This window comes from Styela clava, chromosome 6, assembly GCF_964204865.1.
Source record: "Styela clava chromosome 6, kaStyClav1.hap1.2, whole genome shotgun sequence".
Lineage (NCBI taxonomy): Eukaryota > Metazoa > Chordata > Ascidiacea > Stolidobranchia > Styelidae > Styela > Styela clava.
In genome coordinates this window covers 22,427,356-22,443,488 of record NC_135255.1, presented here as the reverse complement: position 1 = coordinate 22,443,488, position 16,133 = coordinate 22,427,356, and the positions used below count along the sequence as shown (strand labels likewise).

The 16,133-nt window shown below is 35.8% G+C and overlaps 1 protein-coding gene across 2 annotated transcripts in view; it reads right to left on the bottom strand.

The window, feature by feature from the left end:
- Nucleotides 1-16,133, bottom strand: part of LOC120331568 (uncharacterized) — a 141,069-nt gene that overhangs the window by 73,743 nt on the left and 51,193 nt on the right. Inside the window, exons 1-5 of one of the 2 annotated variants that reach the window (XM_078113643.1) lie at nucleotides 8,657-9,308; nucleotides 8,440-8,583; nucleotides 7,227-8,051; nucleotides 6,651-6,848; nucleotides 3,377-3,583 (exon numbers count right to left, since the gene is read on the bottom strand). The exons of the other annotated variant lie outside the window; for it this stretch is intronic. Of the exons in view, the coding sequence (XP_077969769.1) occupies nucleotides 3,377-3,583; nucleotides 6,651-6,848; nucleotides 7,227-8,051; nucleotides 8,440-8,583; nucleotides 8,657-8,900 (1,618 nt within the window). The 5' untranslated portion in view covers nucleotides 8,901-9,308. Of the gene's footprint in view, nucleotides 1-3,376; nucleotides 3,584-6,650; nucleotides 6,849-7,226; nucleotides 8,052-8,439; nucleotides 8,584-8,656; nucleotides 9,309-16,133 lie in introns of those variants that run through there. 2 annotated transcript variants of the gene reach the window in all.

Below are 16,133 nucleotides of genomic sequence, written 5' to 3'. Positions count from 1 at the left end.
GATCTTTTACATACGAAAAGCCAAAAGCTTGAAAAAACTTGTGTAATGAAATTTGTTTATTTGAAGTTAATTTATTGCTGTACCCGAAGAAGGGATGTCCAATTAAAATTTAATATTCGATTATCGCTACCCTCGAATACCATCTTTCGTGTTTATGGGAATACCAAATATACCGCACTCGCACATATCCTAGAGCCACCGTCCATGTTTTAATTTAAAATAATTACCTTTTTTATCAAATTCGAAGGCAGCCGTATGCGGCGCGTCTATAAATTATCTGGCATCCCATCAGCTGGTTTGTTTCCGAATTCAACGAGAAGACGATGATACAATGAAAAAATGAATAAAAAGTTTTCTTGTGTTTGCTCATTGTCAGACATTACGTTCTCTCTCAGCAGTCAACTCCCTCCGGCCGCTGTCCTCCTACCCGCCGAGGTTTCGTTTAGGTTAGTCCAGTCGGCCAACGCCAAAGATAAACTTTCGTGGTTACGGGTTCAACCATTATTATGATTCATATTAATATTATGTCCAAGTTTCGTAGGGGCTTAAAACGAATTAGGGCATTTACAGGTAAAATGTGTCCCTATTTATGGAATTTTCGACCTACGAAGAGACGTCCGAAACAAATGAATTTTGTAGGTTGAGTTTCTACTGTAGTTGCAAGCACAAAAAATTTCCTTTTGTTGTTGATCTTACAGCATTTACAGTTGATCAACAATTCAGCAATTTCTAAAGAAAACTGCTATTAAAAATTTAGTGTGACACAGACTTAAACGAATTCAGTGAGAAACACGTTTTCATTACATTGTGTTTTTTGCAACAGGATTTTGCTAGCTATTCTATTCTATAAAATAAAAAATAAAAAACCTAAAATAAAAGTAAACAAAAAAATAGTTGCGTAAAAACATAAAGAAAAAAATTTAAAAAAAATGAAAATGAAAGGCAAAAATTCAAATTAAAAATAAAAACGAAAATAAAATAAAAACAGAATAAAAAAAAGCAAAAAAAAAAACGTGAATAAAAAGGTTGACAACGATGGGTCGCCTCATGGCCCATCGTTGTCACGCGTTTTTATTTTGAAAAAATTTGCTTCGGCTTGGGACCAACGTTGTCATGCATAATCCTACGCGCACAAACGGTGTTCACTGGGTTTCTAACTCATTACTGATTTTCTTGAGCAATATTCAATAAATTTAATATGCAAATGTTCTATAAATTCTCCATGATAGAAGTTCAACTAGAAGTAATATATTTAAAATAATGATAGGAGAATATAGAATTGAATACAAAATTTTGAGAAACTTGTTTTTACGTGTAGAAGGTAATTGAATTGGAGAATGCTGCTTAAATGCTCAGTTGTCCGGACACTCGTGCGATACCGATACCAACTGATCGTACCCGGTACCCAGCATACAGTCACTCATGAAACGAGTGGGAGATACGGATAGTCTAGTAAAATATGGTGAATCGAGGGATGGATTGAAATAAATGGTTGAGCCCGCGCGATTTATCATTTGTCTGGATCGGTACGTTGTGGCTGTACGGTATGCCGTACTGTATGCCATACCTTATGCACTACCGACATGCACGTTCCATTGAAATCAGGTCTAACTATAATCGACTTCCAGCCTCGTAGTTGTACGATCAGACAGTAGTGGCTAGAGCCAACGGACGAGTCTAACTAGGCTACTTTATGCACACAGTCCTTTTCTATTAATTCAAGTCTGTGCTATGTGAATTATTCACATTTTAGTTTTGCAGTTATTACAAATTACGATTACCATACAGGTACCGGTACTTATTATAATGGCTGAAAAGAGATTTTGTGGCAACTTTGTAAAAACAATGAAAGATAAGAGGAAGAAAAAGACTCCATGACAATTACAATAATCTGTACCATGCTGGTAATTAATATTACATTCAACCTGTAACTGGCTGTGCTCAATCCATCCCTCGATTCACTATATTCTACTAGCTAGACTATCCGTATATCCCATTCGTTTCATGAGTGATTGCATGGGTAGGCTACAGGTACGATCAGACGTATCGGTATCGCAAGAGTGCCCGGACAACTGAGCAGTTGAGCAGCATTCTCCAATTCAATTACCTTCTACATGTAAAAACAAATTTCCCGAATTTTCGTACTCAATTCTATATTCTCTTATAATTATTTTAAATATATTACTTCTAGTTGAACTTGTAGCATGGAGAATTTATAAAACATTTTCGTTTTGAATTTATTGAATATTGCTCAAGAAAATCAGTAGTGAGTTAGAAACCCAGGGAACACCGTTTGTGAGCGTAGGATTATGCATGACAACGTTGGTCCCAAGCTGAAGCAAATTTTTACAAACTTAAAACGCAAGACAACGATGGGCCACGAGCCAACACATCGTTATCAACTTTTTTATTTTTTTTTATTCGCTTTTTTTTTTAATTTTTTTTTTTGCTTTTTTTTAATTCTGTTTTTATTTTATTTTATTTTTTATTTTTCATTTTTTTTTGCATTTTATTTTCATTTTTTTTACATTTTTTTTCATTTTTTCTATGTTTTTTCACAACTATTTTTTTTATTTTACTTTTATTTCAAGTTTTTCATTTTATTTTTTTTTTCCAATTTTACGCGTGATAACGATGAGCCACCATACTAGTCCTACCAATATGACAGTGGAACTCAGATACCTCTTTGCAACGCAAAGAGATTGGAATTGCTCGCACATACAAGATTACCTAAATTAAAAACGAGTTCAACGGGTACACCATTCAAAATTGGCACTTCACCGCGGGGCCGCACAATTTTTTTTGCGGGCCGTGGTTTGCATGCCCTTTTAAACCAATCAAACGGCATGAACAAAATATCACTCACAAGGAGTGAAACCAACTCAAGAATGCTTACTTTGATATAACAAATATAAACTTTGGGATTCTGTGGCTAATAAAAGTCACAATCTTTGAAGACATCCCTATCAAGCAATGATTGTATTGGTTGACATTTGGATTTTAAGATTTAGAAATTGAAATATTATTTGATAAAATTAGCCTGATAATGGCGGTCAGGCTGTTTTAAGTAGTAAGGCCAAGAACCACATTTGAATAATTTATTGCCATGCGATATGCAAATTTCGGTATTTGTATAAACGCATACATAGTATACATATTGGATCCCCATATGAAAAATTACTATGCAACGCTTGAAAAATCCAAGGCCACAATATAGGTCAGCTCAAGTGTTGGAGTTTTGCAAAATACGAAGAGTTTTTAGAATATCAGCTTGGATTGACTAGTTGTCGGTCTGGGAAATTATTTAGAATTAACAATTTGCCATACTTGATTGGGTGCGAATTGCATATTGATAAAACAAAAAAACATCTCGCACCTTTTATCTTTTGTCTCAATTCTTTTTTTTCTTTCTCAGCTTGTTTTATTTTATTTTCATATACTTGTTTCATCTGTTGAGATTCTTGTGACTGTTGATGCATCAACATCTCTAATCGTCGTCTTCTTCTCTTTAATTCTTGCTTTTCTTTCTGTGCTTCATCTTTCTGTCGTTTCAGTTCTTCCACTGTCTGAGGTTGGTTGGAGCCTTATAAAAACATAAGCAATACAATTAGGTAATGGGTATGATAAGACATATTGAAGAGCCCTTTTCATCTTTTATATTTATATTCTAGTGCAGATGGCAAAAGACAACAATTTTAAAAACCTCTATTTTGTAATTTGACAAGAGAAATTGTTTCAGACGCTTTGTTTCCGTGAGTATGTACAATGTGTTGCTAGTGGACTTCAACGAGAAGACGATGATACAATGGAAAAATTAATAAAAAGTTTTGAATTTGCTGTGTGTGCTCATTTTCAGACATTACGCTCTCTCTCAGCAGTCAACTCCCCCGGCCGCTGTCCTCCTACCTGCCGGGGTTTCGTTTAGCTTAGTCGGCCAGCGCCAAAGATAAACTTTCGTGGTTACGGGTTCAGCCATTATTATGATTCATATTAATATTATGTCCGAGTTTTGTAGGGGCTTATGACGAATTAGGGCATTTACAGGTAAAATGTGTCCATATTTGTGGAATTTTCGACCTACGAAGGGACTTCAGAAACGAATTAATTTTGTAGGTTGAGTTTATACTGTAGTTGCAAGCACAAAAAATTTCCTTTTGTTGTTGATCTTACAGCATTTACAGTTGATCAACAATTCAGCAATTTTTAAAGAAAACTGCTATTAAAAATTGAGTGTCACACCGACTTTAACGAATTCAGTGAGAAACACGTTTTTATAACATTGTGTTTTTCGCAACAGGATTTTGCTAGCTAGTCTATTGTGGCCCATCGTTGTCACGCTTAAAAATTGAAAAAAAAATAAGAAATAAAATAAAAAACTTAATGAAAAAACATTAAAAAAAATGAAAAAAAAATATAAAATGGAATGCAAAAATTCAAGTTAAAAATAAAAAAGAAAATAAAATAAAAACGGAATAAAAAAAGCAAAAAAAATTAAAATTAAAAAAAAGTGCATAAAAAAAAAATAGAAAGATTGACGACGATCGAACGCCTCGTGAGTCGTGGCCCATCGTTGTCACGAGTTTTTATTTTAAAAAATTTGCTTCGGCTTGGGACCAACATTGTCATGCATAAACCTACACGCACAAACGGTGTTCCCTGGGTTTCTAACTCATTACTGATTTTCTTGAGCAATATTCAATAAATTTAATATGCAAATGTTCTATAAATTCTCCATGATACAAGTTCAACTAGAAGTAATATATTTAAAATAATGATAGGAGAATATAGAATTGAATACAAAATTTCGAGAAACTTGTTTTTACTTGTAGTAGGTAATTGAATTGGAGAATGCTGCTTAAATGCTCAGTTGTCCGGACATTCGTGCGATACCGATACCGTCTGATCGTACCCGTACCCAGCATACAGTCACTCATGAAACGAGTGGGAGATACGGATAGTCTAGTAGAATATGGTGAATCGAGGGATGGATTGAAATAAATGGTTGAGCCCGCGCGATTTATCATTCGTCTGGATCGGCACGTTGCGGCTGTACGGTATGCCATACCGTATGCACTACCGACATGCACGTTCCATTGAAATCAGGTCCAACTATAATCGCCTTCCAGCCTCGTAGTTGTACGATCAGACAGTAGTGGCTAGAGCCAACGGACGAGTCTGACTAGGCTACTTTATGCACAGTCCTTTTCTATTAATTCAAGTTTGTGCTATGTGAATTATTCACATTTTAGTTTTGCAGTTATTACAAATTACGATTACCATACAGGTACCGGTACTTATTATAATGGCTGAAAAGAGATTTTGTGGCAACTTCGTGAAAACAATGAAAGATAAGAGGAAGAAAAAGACTCCATGACAATTACAATAACCGGTACCATGCTGGTAATTAATATTACGTACAACCTGTAACTGGCTGCGCTCAATCCATCCCTCGATTCACTATATTCTACTAGCTAGACTATCCGTATCTCCCATTCGCTTCATGAGGGATTGCATAGGTACAGGTACGGTCAGACGGTACCGGTATCGCAAGAGTGTCCGGCCAACTGAGCAGTTGAGCAGCATTCTTCAATTCAATTACCTTCTGAACGTAAAAAAACAAATATTCCGAATTTCCGTACTCAATTCTATATTCTCTTATCATTATTTTAAATATATTACTTCTAGTTGTAGCATGGAGAATTTATAGAACATTTTCGTTTTGAATTTATTGAATATTGCTCAAGAAAATCAGTAGTAAGTTAGAAACCCAGGGAACACCGTTTGTGCGCGTAGGATTATGCATGACAACATTGGTCCCAAGCAGAAGCAAATTTTTAAATCAAGTTTTTTTTTATTTTCGTTTTTATTTTTAATTTTTTTTTGCATTTTATTTTTATTTTTTTTTCCAATTTTACGCGTGACAACGATGAGCCACCATACTGGTCCTACCAATATGACAGTAGAACTCAGATACCTGCTTTGCAACGCAAAGAGATTGGGATTGCTCGCACATACAAGATTAACTAAATTAAAAACTAGTCTCACGGGTACATCATTCAAAATTGGCACTTCACCGCGGGGCCGCACAATTTTTCTTTGCGGGCCGCAGTTTGCATGCCCTTTTAAACCAATCAAAATGCATGGACAAAATATCACTCACCAGGATAATCTTGCACCAACTCAACAAATATAACATTTGGGATTCTGTGGCTAATAAAAGTCACAATCTTTGAAGACATCCTTACCAAGCAATGATTGTATTCTATTTGTATTTTAGATTTAAAGATTGAAATATTATTTGATGGAATTAGCCTGAAAATGGTTTTCAGGCTGTTTTAGGTAGTATGGCCAAGTACCACCATTCGAATAATTTATTGCCATGCGATATGCAAATTTCGGTATTTGTATAAACGCATACATAGTATACATATTGGATCCCCATATGAAAAATTACTATGCAACGCTTGAAAAATCCAAGGCCACAATATAAGTCAGCTCAAGTGTTGCAGTTTTGCAAAATAAGAAGAGTTTCTAGAATATCAGCTTGGATTGACTAGTTGTCAGTCTGGGAAATTATTTAGAATCAACAATTTGCCATACTTGATTGGGTGCAAATTGCATACTGATAAAACAAAAAAACATCTCGTCACCTTTTATCTTTTGCCTCAATTCTGTTTTTTCTTTCTCAGCTTGTTTTATTTTATTTTCATATACTTGTTTCATCTGTTGAGATTCTTGTGATTGTTGACGCATCATCATCACTAATTGTTGTTGGAGTTCTTGCTTTTCTTTCTCTGCTTCATCTTTCTGTCGTTTCAGTTCTTCTACTGTCTGAGGTTGGTTGAAGCCTAATAAATACACAAGCAATACAATCATGTGACAAGGTATAATAAGACATATTGGAAAGCTGGTATTTTGATACAGAGCAGTCAATCAGTTTTGTAATTCCAAAGTTGAAAAGGTTTTACATGACAGGCACAAGTATTTTGAATTATTATCAAGTTCAAACACAACCCTAGCATGCCCTTTAAAACCCATCAACGGCTGCTAGTACAGGGATAAACTATAGTCCATTTTATGAAAATGTGTTCATCTCAAATATTTTATAATTCAATCATTTCCCATCCCTGGAAATTCAAATGGATGATTAATTAAGACCTTATAAAAAATTTTCTTTTTTCCATTTATCATAGCACTATTCAATATAGCAAATACAGAAGACTTACATAGATTAGTAAATGGGCAAACCAGTTCCCCACCAAAGTATTTATGCTGTTGGATTTGATCCAAAGTAGGTCGCTCTTTTGGAATTCGACGAAGCATCCAGCCAACTAAATCCCTCATCTCACTTCCAAGTTTGCTCAGGTCACATCCTTGATTTATCTTTATTAGGTAACTCCACCCAACAGGGTCATCACCAAATGGGTGACTCCCATCAGTCTCAATGAAATGTATCACAAGTGCCAGTGAGAATACGTCAGCTTGTTTGGATATGACATTGTCATTGTAGGTCTCTGGGGCTCTCCATCCATCTGTGCCAATACCAATATTGCTCGCTTTGGTGACAGAATGACCAGGTTTCATTTCTTTGCTTAATCCAAAATCTATCACTTTTAATTGCATTCCATCTTTTGATACCAAGACATTATCAGGTTTTACATCACGATGTATGACATTATTCCTATGGATGTGAGCAATGCCATTTACAAGTTGTTGGATGAGTATCTGCTTGATTCTTTCGGTTTGTTTTGGACCTTTGGAAAATTTAGTCAAATTGTCAGGGCCACATAGTTCCATGGCAATAAAAATATGCTTGACAGGGCCAAGGTGATAAATCCCAGTATCAACAATGTGGGAAACGTTCTGGTGTGACCCGATTGTAACTAAAATATTTGCTTCTCTTTCATTATCCTTGCTATATTTCAAGGATTTCACAGCGATATCACCTCGACCAGAATTTCCATAAATCTTCACACCTTTAAAAACATTCCCATCTTTAGAAATAGGTTCATCATGGAACATGTAGAGTGAATCGGTCAAACGTATTGAACCTGAAATATAAAATATTATATAAGTTCTCGAGACATTGCACCCTAACCAATACTATAATGGTAGTCACATTTCTTTCAATGATTCCGGCAATACAGCTAACTATGTTATGGGTTCAAATCTCCTGCTCAACACCAGGTATTAGAGCAGGCAATGGAGAACATGTAAGATACCGGCCCTTCCGAAGTAGTAGCTCTTTCACATCAGTGGCTACTTATAAAAACCTTGTTTAGAATGTGAACATTCAATTAAAAAAAACATGACTATACAGTAAATCTACAAATATATATAAATGCTCGTTCTCACAAACCAATTCATATATCACTGCGTTTGCCTTGAAAATAAATATATCCAATGACTTGAAATATAATCTTGTAACATAGAACAAACCTGGGATTGGGTTAGTTTGTTCTGGAATTGCAGAAGAAGCAACTTCCCCAGATAAAGACTCTTCAGGTTCTCTGTTTTTATCAGCTTGTTGGAATGAGATATCAGAACTATTTAAAAAATAGTTACCTGCCTTTATATTATCCCCTGAAAAATGAATGAAAATACAATCTTGCCGTCGAAGGACATTTGAGATAAATACATAAAATGATTCACTGACCTTGCTTTTGATTAAAATTTACAGTTTTGGCTATCAAGGTCAAATGCTTTTTGGGTTCTTTCATCAGATTATCCAGACTTCGAGCAAGATTTTGATCTAAAGCTTGACTTGTGCCAGATAAACTTAGTGCTTGTGAAGAATTTTGAGATGTTGTGGGATCTTCTCTATCATGAGAAGTTGAAGGTTGGTCTGGTGATTCTGGATCAGAGTCATCTAATTCAAGTATTCCCCGAACTGCATCCATTTTCTTATCAGAATTTATCTTGAATTAAATCAGTTATAGCCCCAATTAAGAACAGTGGGGGACTGCTGAACTGTAAATACAAAAATATTTCAGTTTTTATTGAATTGGCAGATTGGGTTCAGTCTTTAAACCTTACGGTCAGACGGTACTTGAAGTTTTGTTTGGTTTCCTGATTTTATGTTTCAGTACCGCTATTGTTGTATGTAGTTTTTATTTACCGGTATTTGTATCCATCAACCACTTATCTTTTCTCAGTCATATTTATGTATTTCAATTAAAAACACCGCGTACCAGGTACCGGTACCTACCATAGTCCGTACCGGTATTTCAAGTTTCGGTACCGGTATCGTACAAAATCTTACACAAGTAAAATATAATCAAATAAAAGGGAGACTAAGAATAATAAAGATATATAATTTAAATGTCTTCGAATCGGGCATTCCCCACGTAATGGTCGAATAGAAGAGTTTGCAAAGCCAAGTCGAAATTGAAAGCAGCTATTGCGAATGACTCCTACTTTCCAAATCTGCTGCCGGCGGTGTAGATAAATTGAGAGTCTACAAAATTACTAAAACCGGTAATAGTTTGTGCGCAAATGCGACATAAATAAACACAAAGACTTGAAGTAAAACGCCATTGCACTTTTGTTCGGTATTGAATCTGACAACTCAACACATTTCGTCAATTTTTCATATGTTACGTCATGGGTGACAAATTTAGCTACGAATAATCTTTATGACGTCATATTCATGTTGAAGATTGGTTCGTCCGCGTGCGAAGCTCAACATCGATTCAGACATCAAGTCGCGTTTTTAGGCCAGGTTAGGTTAATTTTATATATGCGCTGTTGCTCAATTTACGAGAGAGTTCCACATGAATATTGTGATATGCGCTTGCCGTTGTCAAGTTGAACATATGCTAACAATATAACAATGCCGAATTAATTAACATTGGACTACTTTAATTTCGGCGTATAAGTACACAGAATGCCGGAGCGATGGAAGACACACGATAAAGCAGGTCAGTGTCCTGTAAAATAAAATATTCCCATCATATGCTCGTAGTTGATCGGTTTGAAGAGTTGCAAGCTGACCAACAGTTACCGTACTTGAACCACCACCTCAAAAAATGAGAATCCACGCAAATAATCAGCTCATAATTAACTGAAGGCATTTGAACCCGGGGAGAGGAAAGTCGATAAGCCGGCTCAATCATATGGCGAACCACGTCTATCGTCCGATTACCAGTTCTAACAGCCCGCAATCAAACCTAATGATAAAAGATGCCATGTCTGCAATTTTTTTGACCAGCGGTGACGTTAACCACCTTTCGGCGGCGAGGAGTCCAGCAATGATCTCCGTGCGAACCCGCGCATGGTAATCCGAGGTGCGATGGGTATTCTTAACGCTTAGCTTGGTCATATTTGGTTTCAGAAGCATGGACGTGATGGTGGAGGATGTCGTAACCGATCAACCAGTTACTTGAACCACCATTAGCGGGAAGTAATCCAGCAATCCTTTCGCACATAACTAACCCCGTGTAGGATGTGAACCCACTCATCCACGATGCGCCACACTGCCGAGCCAAGATATGTCATGGATGAGACTCATGTTTGAGTCCAGACCAAACCGCTAACCTCCGCGACTTGCCGTATTTTTGAAAAAAGGAATGCTTAATTCCAGAGGCGTAGCTTAGGGGGAGGGGGGGGGGGGGGGGGCAATCGGGTACATATGCCCCCGGGTGCCAAGGTACAGGGGCGCCAAAATGGGGCTTGCGAAAATGTCACAACAATGGTAAACAAACGATCACAAGCAAGACATCTAGTCTTAGTACATGGCAACTACACACTTGGCCAGGCGACAGACCACTTACGTCGACTGCCGACGTCATCAGGCACATAGCTCGCGCACGGTCAGATTTCCATCGTAATCACATGGCCAAAAAATCTGGCCGGGAAACAAAGCAAAATTCGATTTGGTAACGTTAGGTAACAAAATGCACCGGGTTAATTACGTGGTTCTGTATCGTTAAGTTCTTGCCTGCGCACTCCGATGTAAGTTGATATTAGTTCTGTGCGGAAGACAAATGGCAACGGAATTTGGTTGGAAGATGTTAATACATGTTTTGAGTAATACGTGGTTTTGTATTTCGTGGTTGTCAGAGTACCGTACTTTGCGGCAGAGTTACAAAAAATATTTTATAGTGTGATGAAAGACCCCAATGCTGTTTTCGACAATTCGTCGAGATTGCACAGATTTTGCAAATTTTTACGACACGGACATCAATGGCCACGAACTTTTCACCGAAATTGGAGATTGCAGAATGCTGCTCAGTAACAGAACTGAAGGTCAACCAGAAACTCTTTCGGCTCTTCTCGGTTTTATTGTGTTTTTTGGAAATGACGTTTTACCCAATCTGCAAATTTCTCTACAAATTTTGTTAAAAATACCAATTGCAAGCTGTCAAGCTGGTCTTTCAGCAAATTGAAACTTATTTTATCGTATTCGCGTGCATCAATCGGACAGGATCGTCTCAGTGATCTTGCACTTCTAAGTGTTGAAAAAGAAACATTGAAAAAAAAAAAGATTTTGATGACGTTTTAACCGGTTTGCGACAGTGAAATAAAATAAAATAAATTTATTGTAGACTATGTAAATCATCTTTGACAGTAACTTAGTGGGACATTATGAACATGGTATGCTATATTTTGTATAGCTTTGCTTCTTTTTTAAATATAATGTTTCATTGAAATTTGAATATACATATATTTTTGAATAAATAATAAAATATATAAATACATATAAATTTGAATTTACAATATAATTTGTTTTTACATATACAAGTAAATGTAATAAATAAATATGATTAAACGTGGAGGTCGGGGCGCCAATTTTATAGTTTGCCCCGGGCGCAAAATATGCTGGCTACGCCTCTGCTTAATTCGACGGTCAACGCTCATTCCAGGCTGAAGGAAAATTGGCAGCTCACGTCGTTTACTCAGACCTCAGAACGTTCCTAATATACGAATATCTTAGTGTGAATATTTTGTTTCTATATTCTCATTCAATTTAAGCTTTCTATTTTTATCTTATATTTTTCACGTTGTGTTAGACCCCATCCTGGGTGTCGCTGCTCGATAACCAGTTCTGTTTTTTGGCGTCTCCCTCCATCCTGGAAAGCTATTCTTCTTTTGTTCTACTCCGTATGTGTACGTTACGTATTTTCATCATTAATAGAAAAATAAATTACTGATTACATCAGGTACGTTTGGTTCCGCGGAGCTTCCCTTTTCCCGTGAAATGCGTGTTCAATACATGAAATGTCAATCATTACGTTCGGGTCGGGCTTCTCTATCGCTCACCTTTGTTTTTATAAATGAGGCGTTTTGGCCACGAGAGACCGTGGTCTGCAAAAGAAGAGCAGAAGGTTGCCTCATCAACACGACACATATACTAAACTCTTGCAATGCGAATTCAATGAACTCCTAAATAAAATATAAAATTTCGGGTTTGCTTCGGGCTCGGGCCTGCAAATCCAGGTAATTAGTCGGGCTCGGGTCAGGTTTAATTCCCACGGGCCTGGGTCAGGCCTGGCCGATCTTACCTCTACTCTCGAGTGAAACAGCGATTTTTCCGGGTCTACACGTGTCGTTTGCCGAGATGTAAGAAAACACGAGCCATGGGTGGACAGTTTAACAACAGACGCCCTGATATCGTCCCGTGCTTGGCTATTTGATAGTGAGGTACGGCTTTATTATGTACTGCGCAAATATCGACGGAGATCGCTTTGTGCCGCTGTACTACTGTATGTTCAATTTTATTCTTTTATTTTTTGCATTCTTCTTTTTCCGGATGGGAACTTCACCATGACTACGGCGCTTTAGGGTGCAAAGTAATTAGAGCTAATATGCCAAAAACGTGAATACTATATAATTTATTTTTGTCTTTTGTTGACATAATCGCTAACTCAGTTTAGAGTATTTCAACTTAAGAATCGGGTGTAATCGCGGAAATAAGCTTTGGTTACTGGAGCGGGTGTAACCGTGGAGTTGTTGTAACGCGCTGATAGACGACTAACGCCTTGTTTTACTCAGTGATTGCCGGTAAGAGTTCGGCTGACCGGATGAATACGTTTTTTTCTAGATATTCAACGTTCGTAGAGCAGTAAATTAGTAATATATTTTACAAAACTGTGTTAGAACAATTCATATATACATAGTTTCACATTAGATCTGTATAAAAAATAATAATAAGCGCTACATAACAATCCAACAATGTATATCAGCATAGCATATGAATAGCACCAATAGTAAGACAGATCACTGAATGATTTGTGAAATAAATATCATTGATAATAGGTCAGAAACCAAGTTTCCCATCAAATTGAGAAAAAAATCAAGTCTTCTATTGGAGACTTTCTCATTACTATAAGCAACTTTTTTCGTTAAATTCCTCCCATTGCAAATTTGGGAACTGTCTATCCCTCCCTTGTCATAAATAGTAATTTATTCATGAAATCTTTAATGAATCATAAGCTAGTTATTTATGCACAAGTCGCACTCTGGCATTTGTACAATTTAAGTTGTTTACAATATGCTCATAAATTAGTATTATAGTAATAAAACTAAACAAAATTATGTCACAATAGTTGATTTTGATTGTAGCAGCAATCAATGACGATGCTGTTTCTACTACTAAGTGGTAATTTTCATTCTAATTATTAAAGTGAAAATGTCAATTTTGATTTTCTTGTACTTTTCTCATTGCAATAAAAAGTTAGTGGGCCACAAGAATTTTTTGGCAACAAAAATGGGCCACGAAAGAAAAAAGGTTGAGAATCACTGGCCTAGCGGGTATTAAAGATCTAACTATATCGGCATTGTAGGTTAAATACCTCTGATTCAACCCCCACCTTTTCCAGGGTTGCCAAATCGGATAGATTTCCTTCCAAAAATAGTGACTGCTTTTACAGAGCCTTGTTAAGAGTGAAAATTCTTCATAAAAACCAAATTGACTTTCTAATATGAGTCAATGTTATCAGTGGCAAGAGTTAGACTTGAATGATATCAGATAAAACGTAAGCAGAGCATGGAACTACATATGATTGAAGCAGCAAGTATGATTAAAAAATGCATAATAGTGAAGAAAATTGCTTATACTAAAATAGAAAGATAGATATAAAAATGGACTAAACACTACTGCAAGTGAAATTGGAAAAATAATAACAATATGTCACTTATTGTCCATATTTGTCAACTCTAGTCACAACAAGTGGTATTATTGTGAATTTGTGCCACCCCTGCATATATCAGAATGATGCGAAGATATGGAAAGGTGAGATGAAATGCATATTAGTGTGTGCAATATTGAAGTAATAATTGTTTTGAAGAAAACTTTGGATTGGAATTTGAAAAGCAATGGAAAATAGAAACTGCTAAAATGTTCATGCAAAAAAAAGTATAAAATGGCTAGTTATAACAAATTGGAATTAGAAGAGAAAAATCAAAAACACATTATAACAACGCACCTTATTATAGTAGTTAAATTGATTATGATTGAAAATGTTCAATAGAAAACAGAATTTTATCTCATAACCAGGCCAATAAAGTCAACAAAAAGTTACAAAAGTACTGCAAAATACAAGAATTTTAAGCCTGACAATAGGTTGAAAAATTTAATTTTCAAAAGATAGGTTTCCTGCTAAAAAGTTTTACTTTGGATAATTTTAGTCAATATTATGACTCTCACTTATACAAGTGAAATTATGGCTCTGGATCTAAAAGTCAAAAGATAATCTGCACGACCAGTAAAAATATATCAATATATATATATATATACATTATAGGTCAATACGACAGCTCTGCCTTTAACAGCGAATATTTTTCTCATTTTTATTAGAGATACAGAGGACTATTTTAAACACAAATGACTTAATATTTTCAAACATGCTCGCTATTTAAGAGTTACGGCTTGTCCATACGCTTGCTCAGAACAAGTGTAAAATTACAAAATTATCAATTTGGTTCAATTCTTTTCAAGTTTCATCAAATTAATTAAAAATATTTCTAAAGCAGATAATTTGATGCACCAGAAAGCAAGCAACACGCTTGTTATTGATGAATGCTGAGTGTTTTGGTCAAACTGAACTTAATAGGATCAAAATAGTGAGGATTTTGTTGGCTAAAAGCCCTGAACTAAAGAACAAGAATCTTTGAAAAATAATGGAAACACATGAAATGTTGGTCAAAATTTTTGTTTAATTAAACGTTTAATTTCTCAAGTAAAATCTGATTGAAACTGCAGATCATTAACGGCCAACGGCCGCAAATAAGGGAGAGATATAGAGGGCAAGAGATATATTTTTTTCCGCACATGTAATTGGTTGCCGGGAGCCTTATAATACAAATTCGGATGTTACCACAATAATCAGACCCTACAAAACAGCATTGAATAAAATGGAAGCATATAAACATAAAAAATATATACACAACATAAACATTATGGTTAGTTACAACCGCTGGCATATTCGATAAATCATAATTATACAGGAACCGCTCGAATGTAGTTAAAACATATAATTAGCAAATAGTAATGAAGGCTAATATGGTTACAGCTTCTTCCGCCAAGTAAGTTCATGGTACATAAGAATATAGATCAGATTTTAGTAAACAGGCTAATAGCGCTTAACTAGCCATCTTCGACAGGATAAATACAAAACTTATATATCGCAATTATCACTGGCTCACATCTCTGTGACATCACAATGTGGCGGCATAATAGAAAGAGTATGTAAAGAATCAGTGTCTCCAGCACTGATTACAAAGCAGCAAAAGACCACAAATGTGTATTTGCAAATTTGAGCACTCAATTCTTGTATTATCTCAAGCTATAAGCCACATAATAGATTTCTTTAGCGGATCCTCCAAAGTGCTTCATGAACCTAAAAGGTCAGCGGACTCCAGTTTGGGAATCACTGAGTTGGTTAAAGTAAAACTTGTGAGAGTTATTCAAAAACTTGACTCAAAGCATCATTTTTTTAAATGAATATAAAAATGCTCTTTTACTTTTGCAAAGTCTTGAAACTTCATTATCCAGTATGATAACGTAATTGAGATGGAACTGAATAACAGTGGTAGAATAAAATATATAAAAACGGGTCAAATATGCAAAAAAGTATATGTTGACTCCCAAATCAGCATAACAACAATACCTGAGTCTGGGAATCAATCTACAA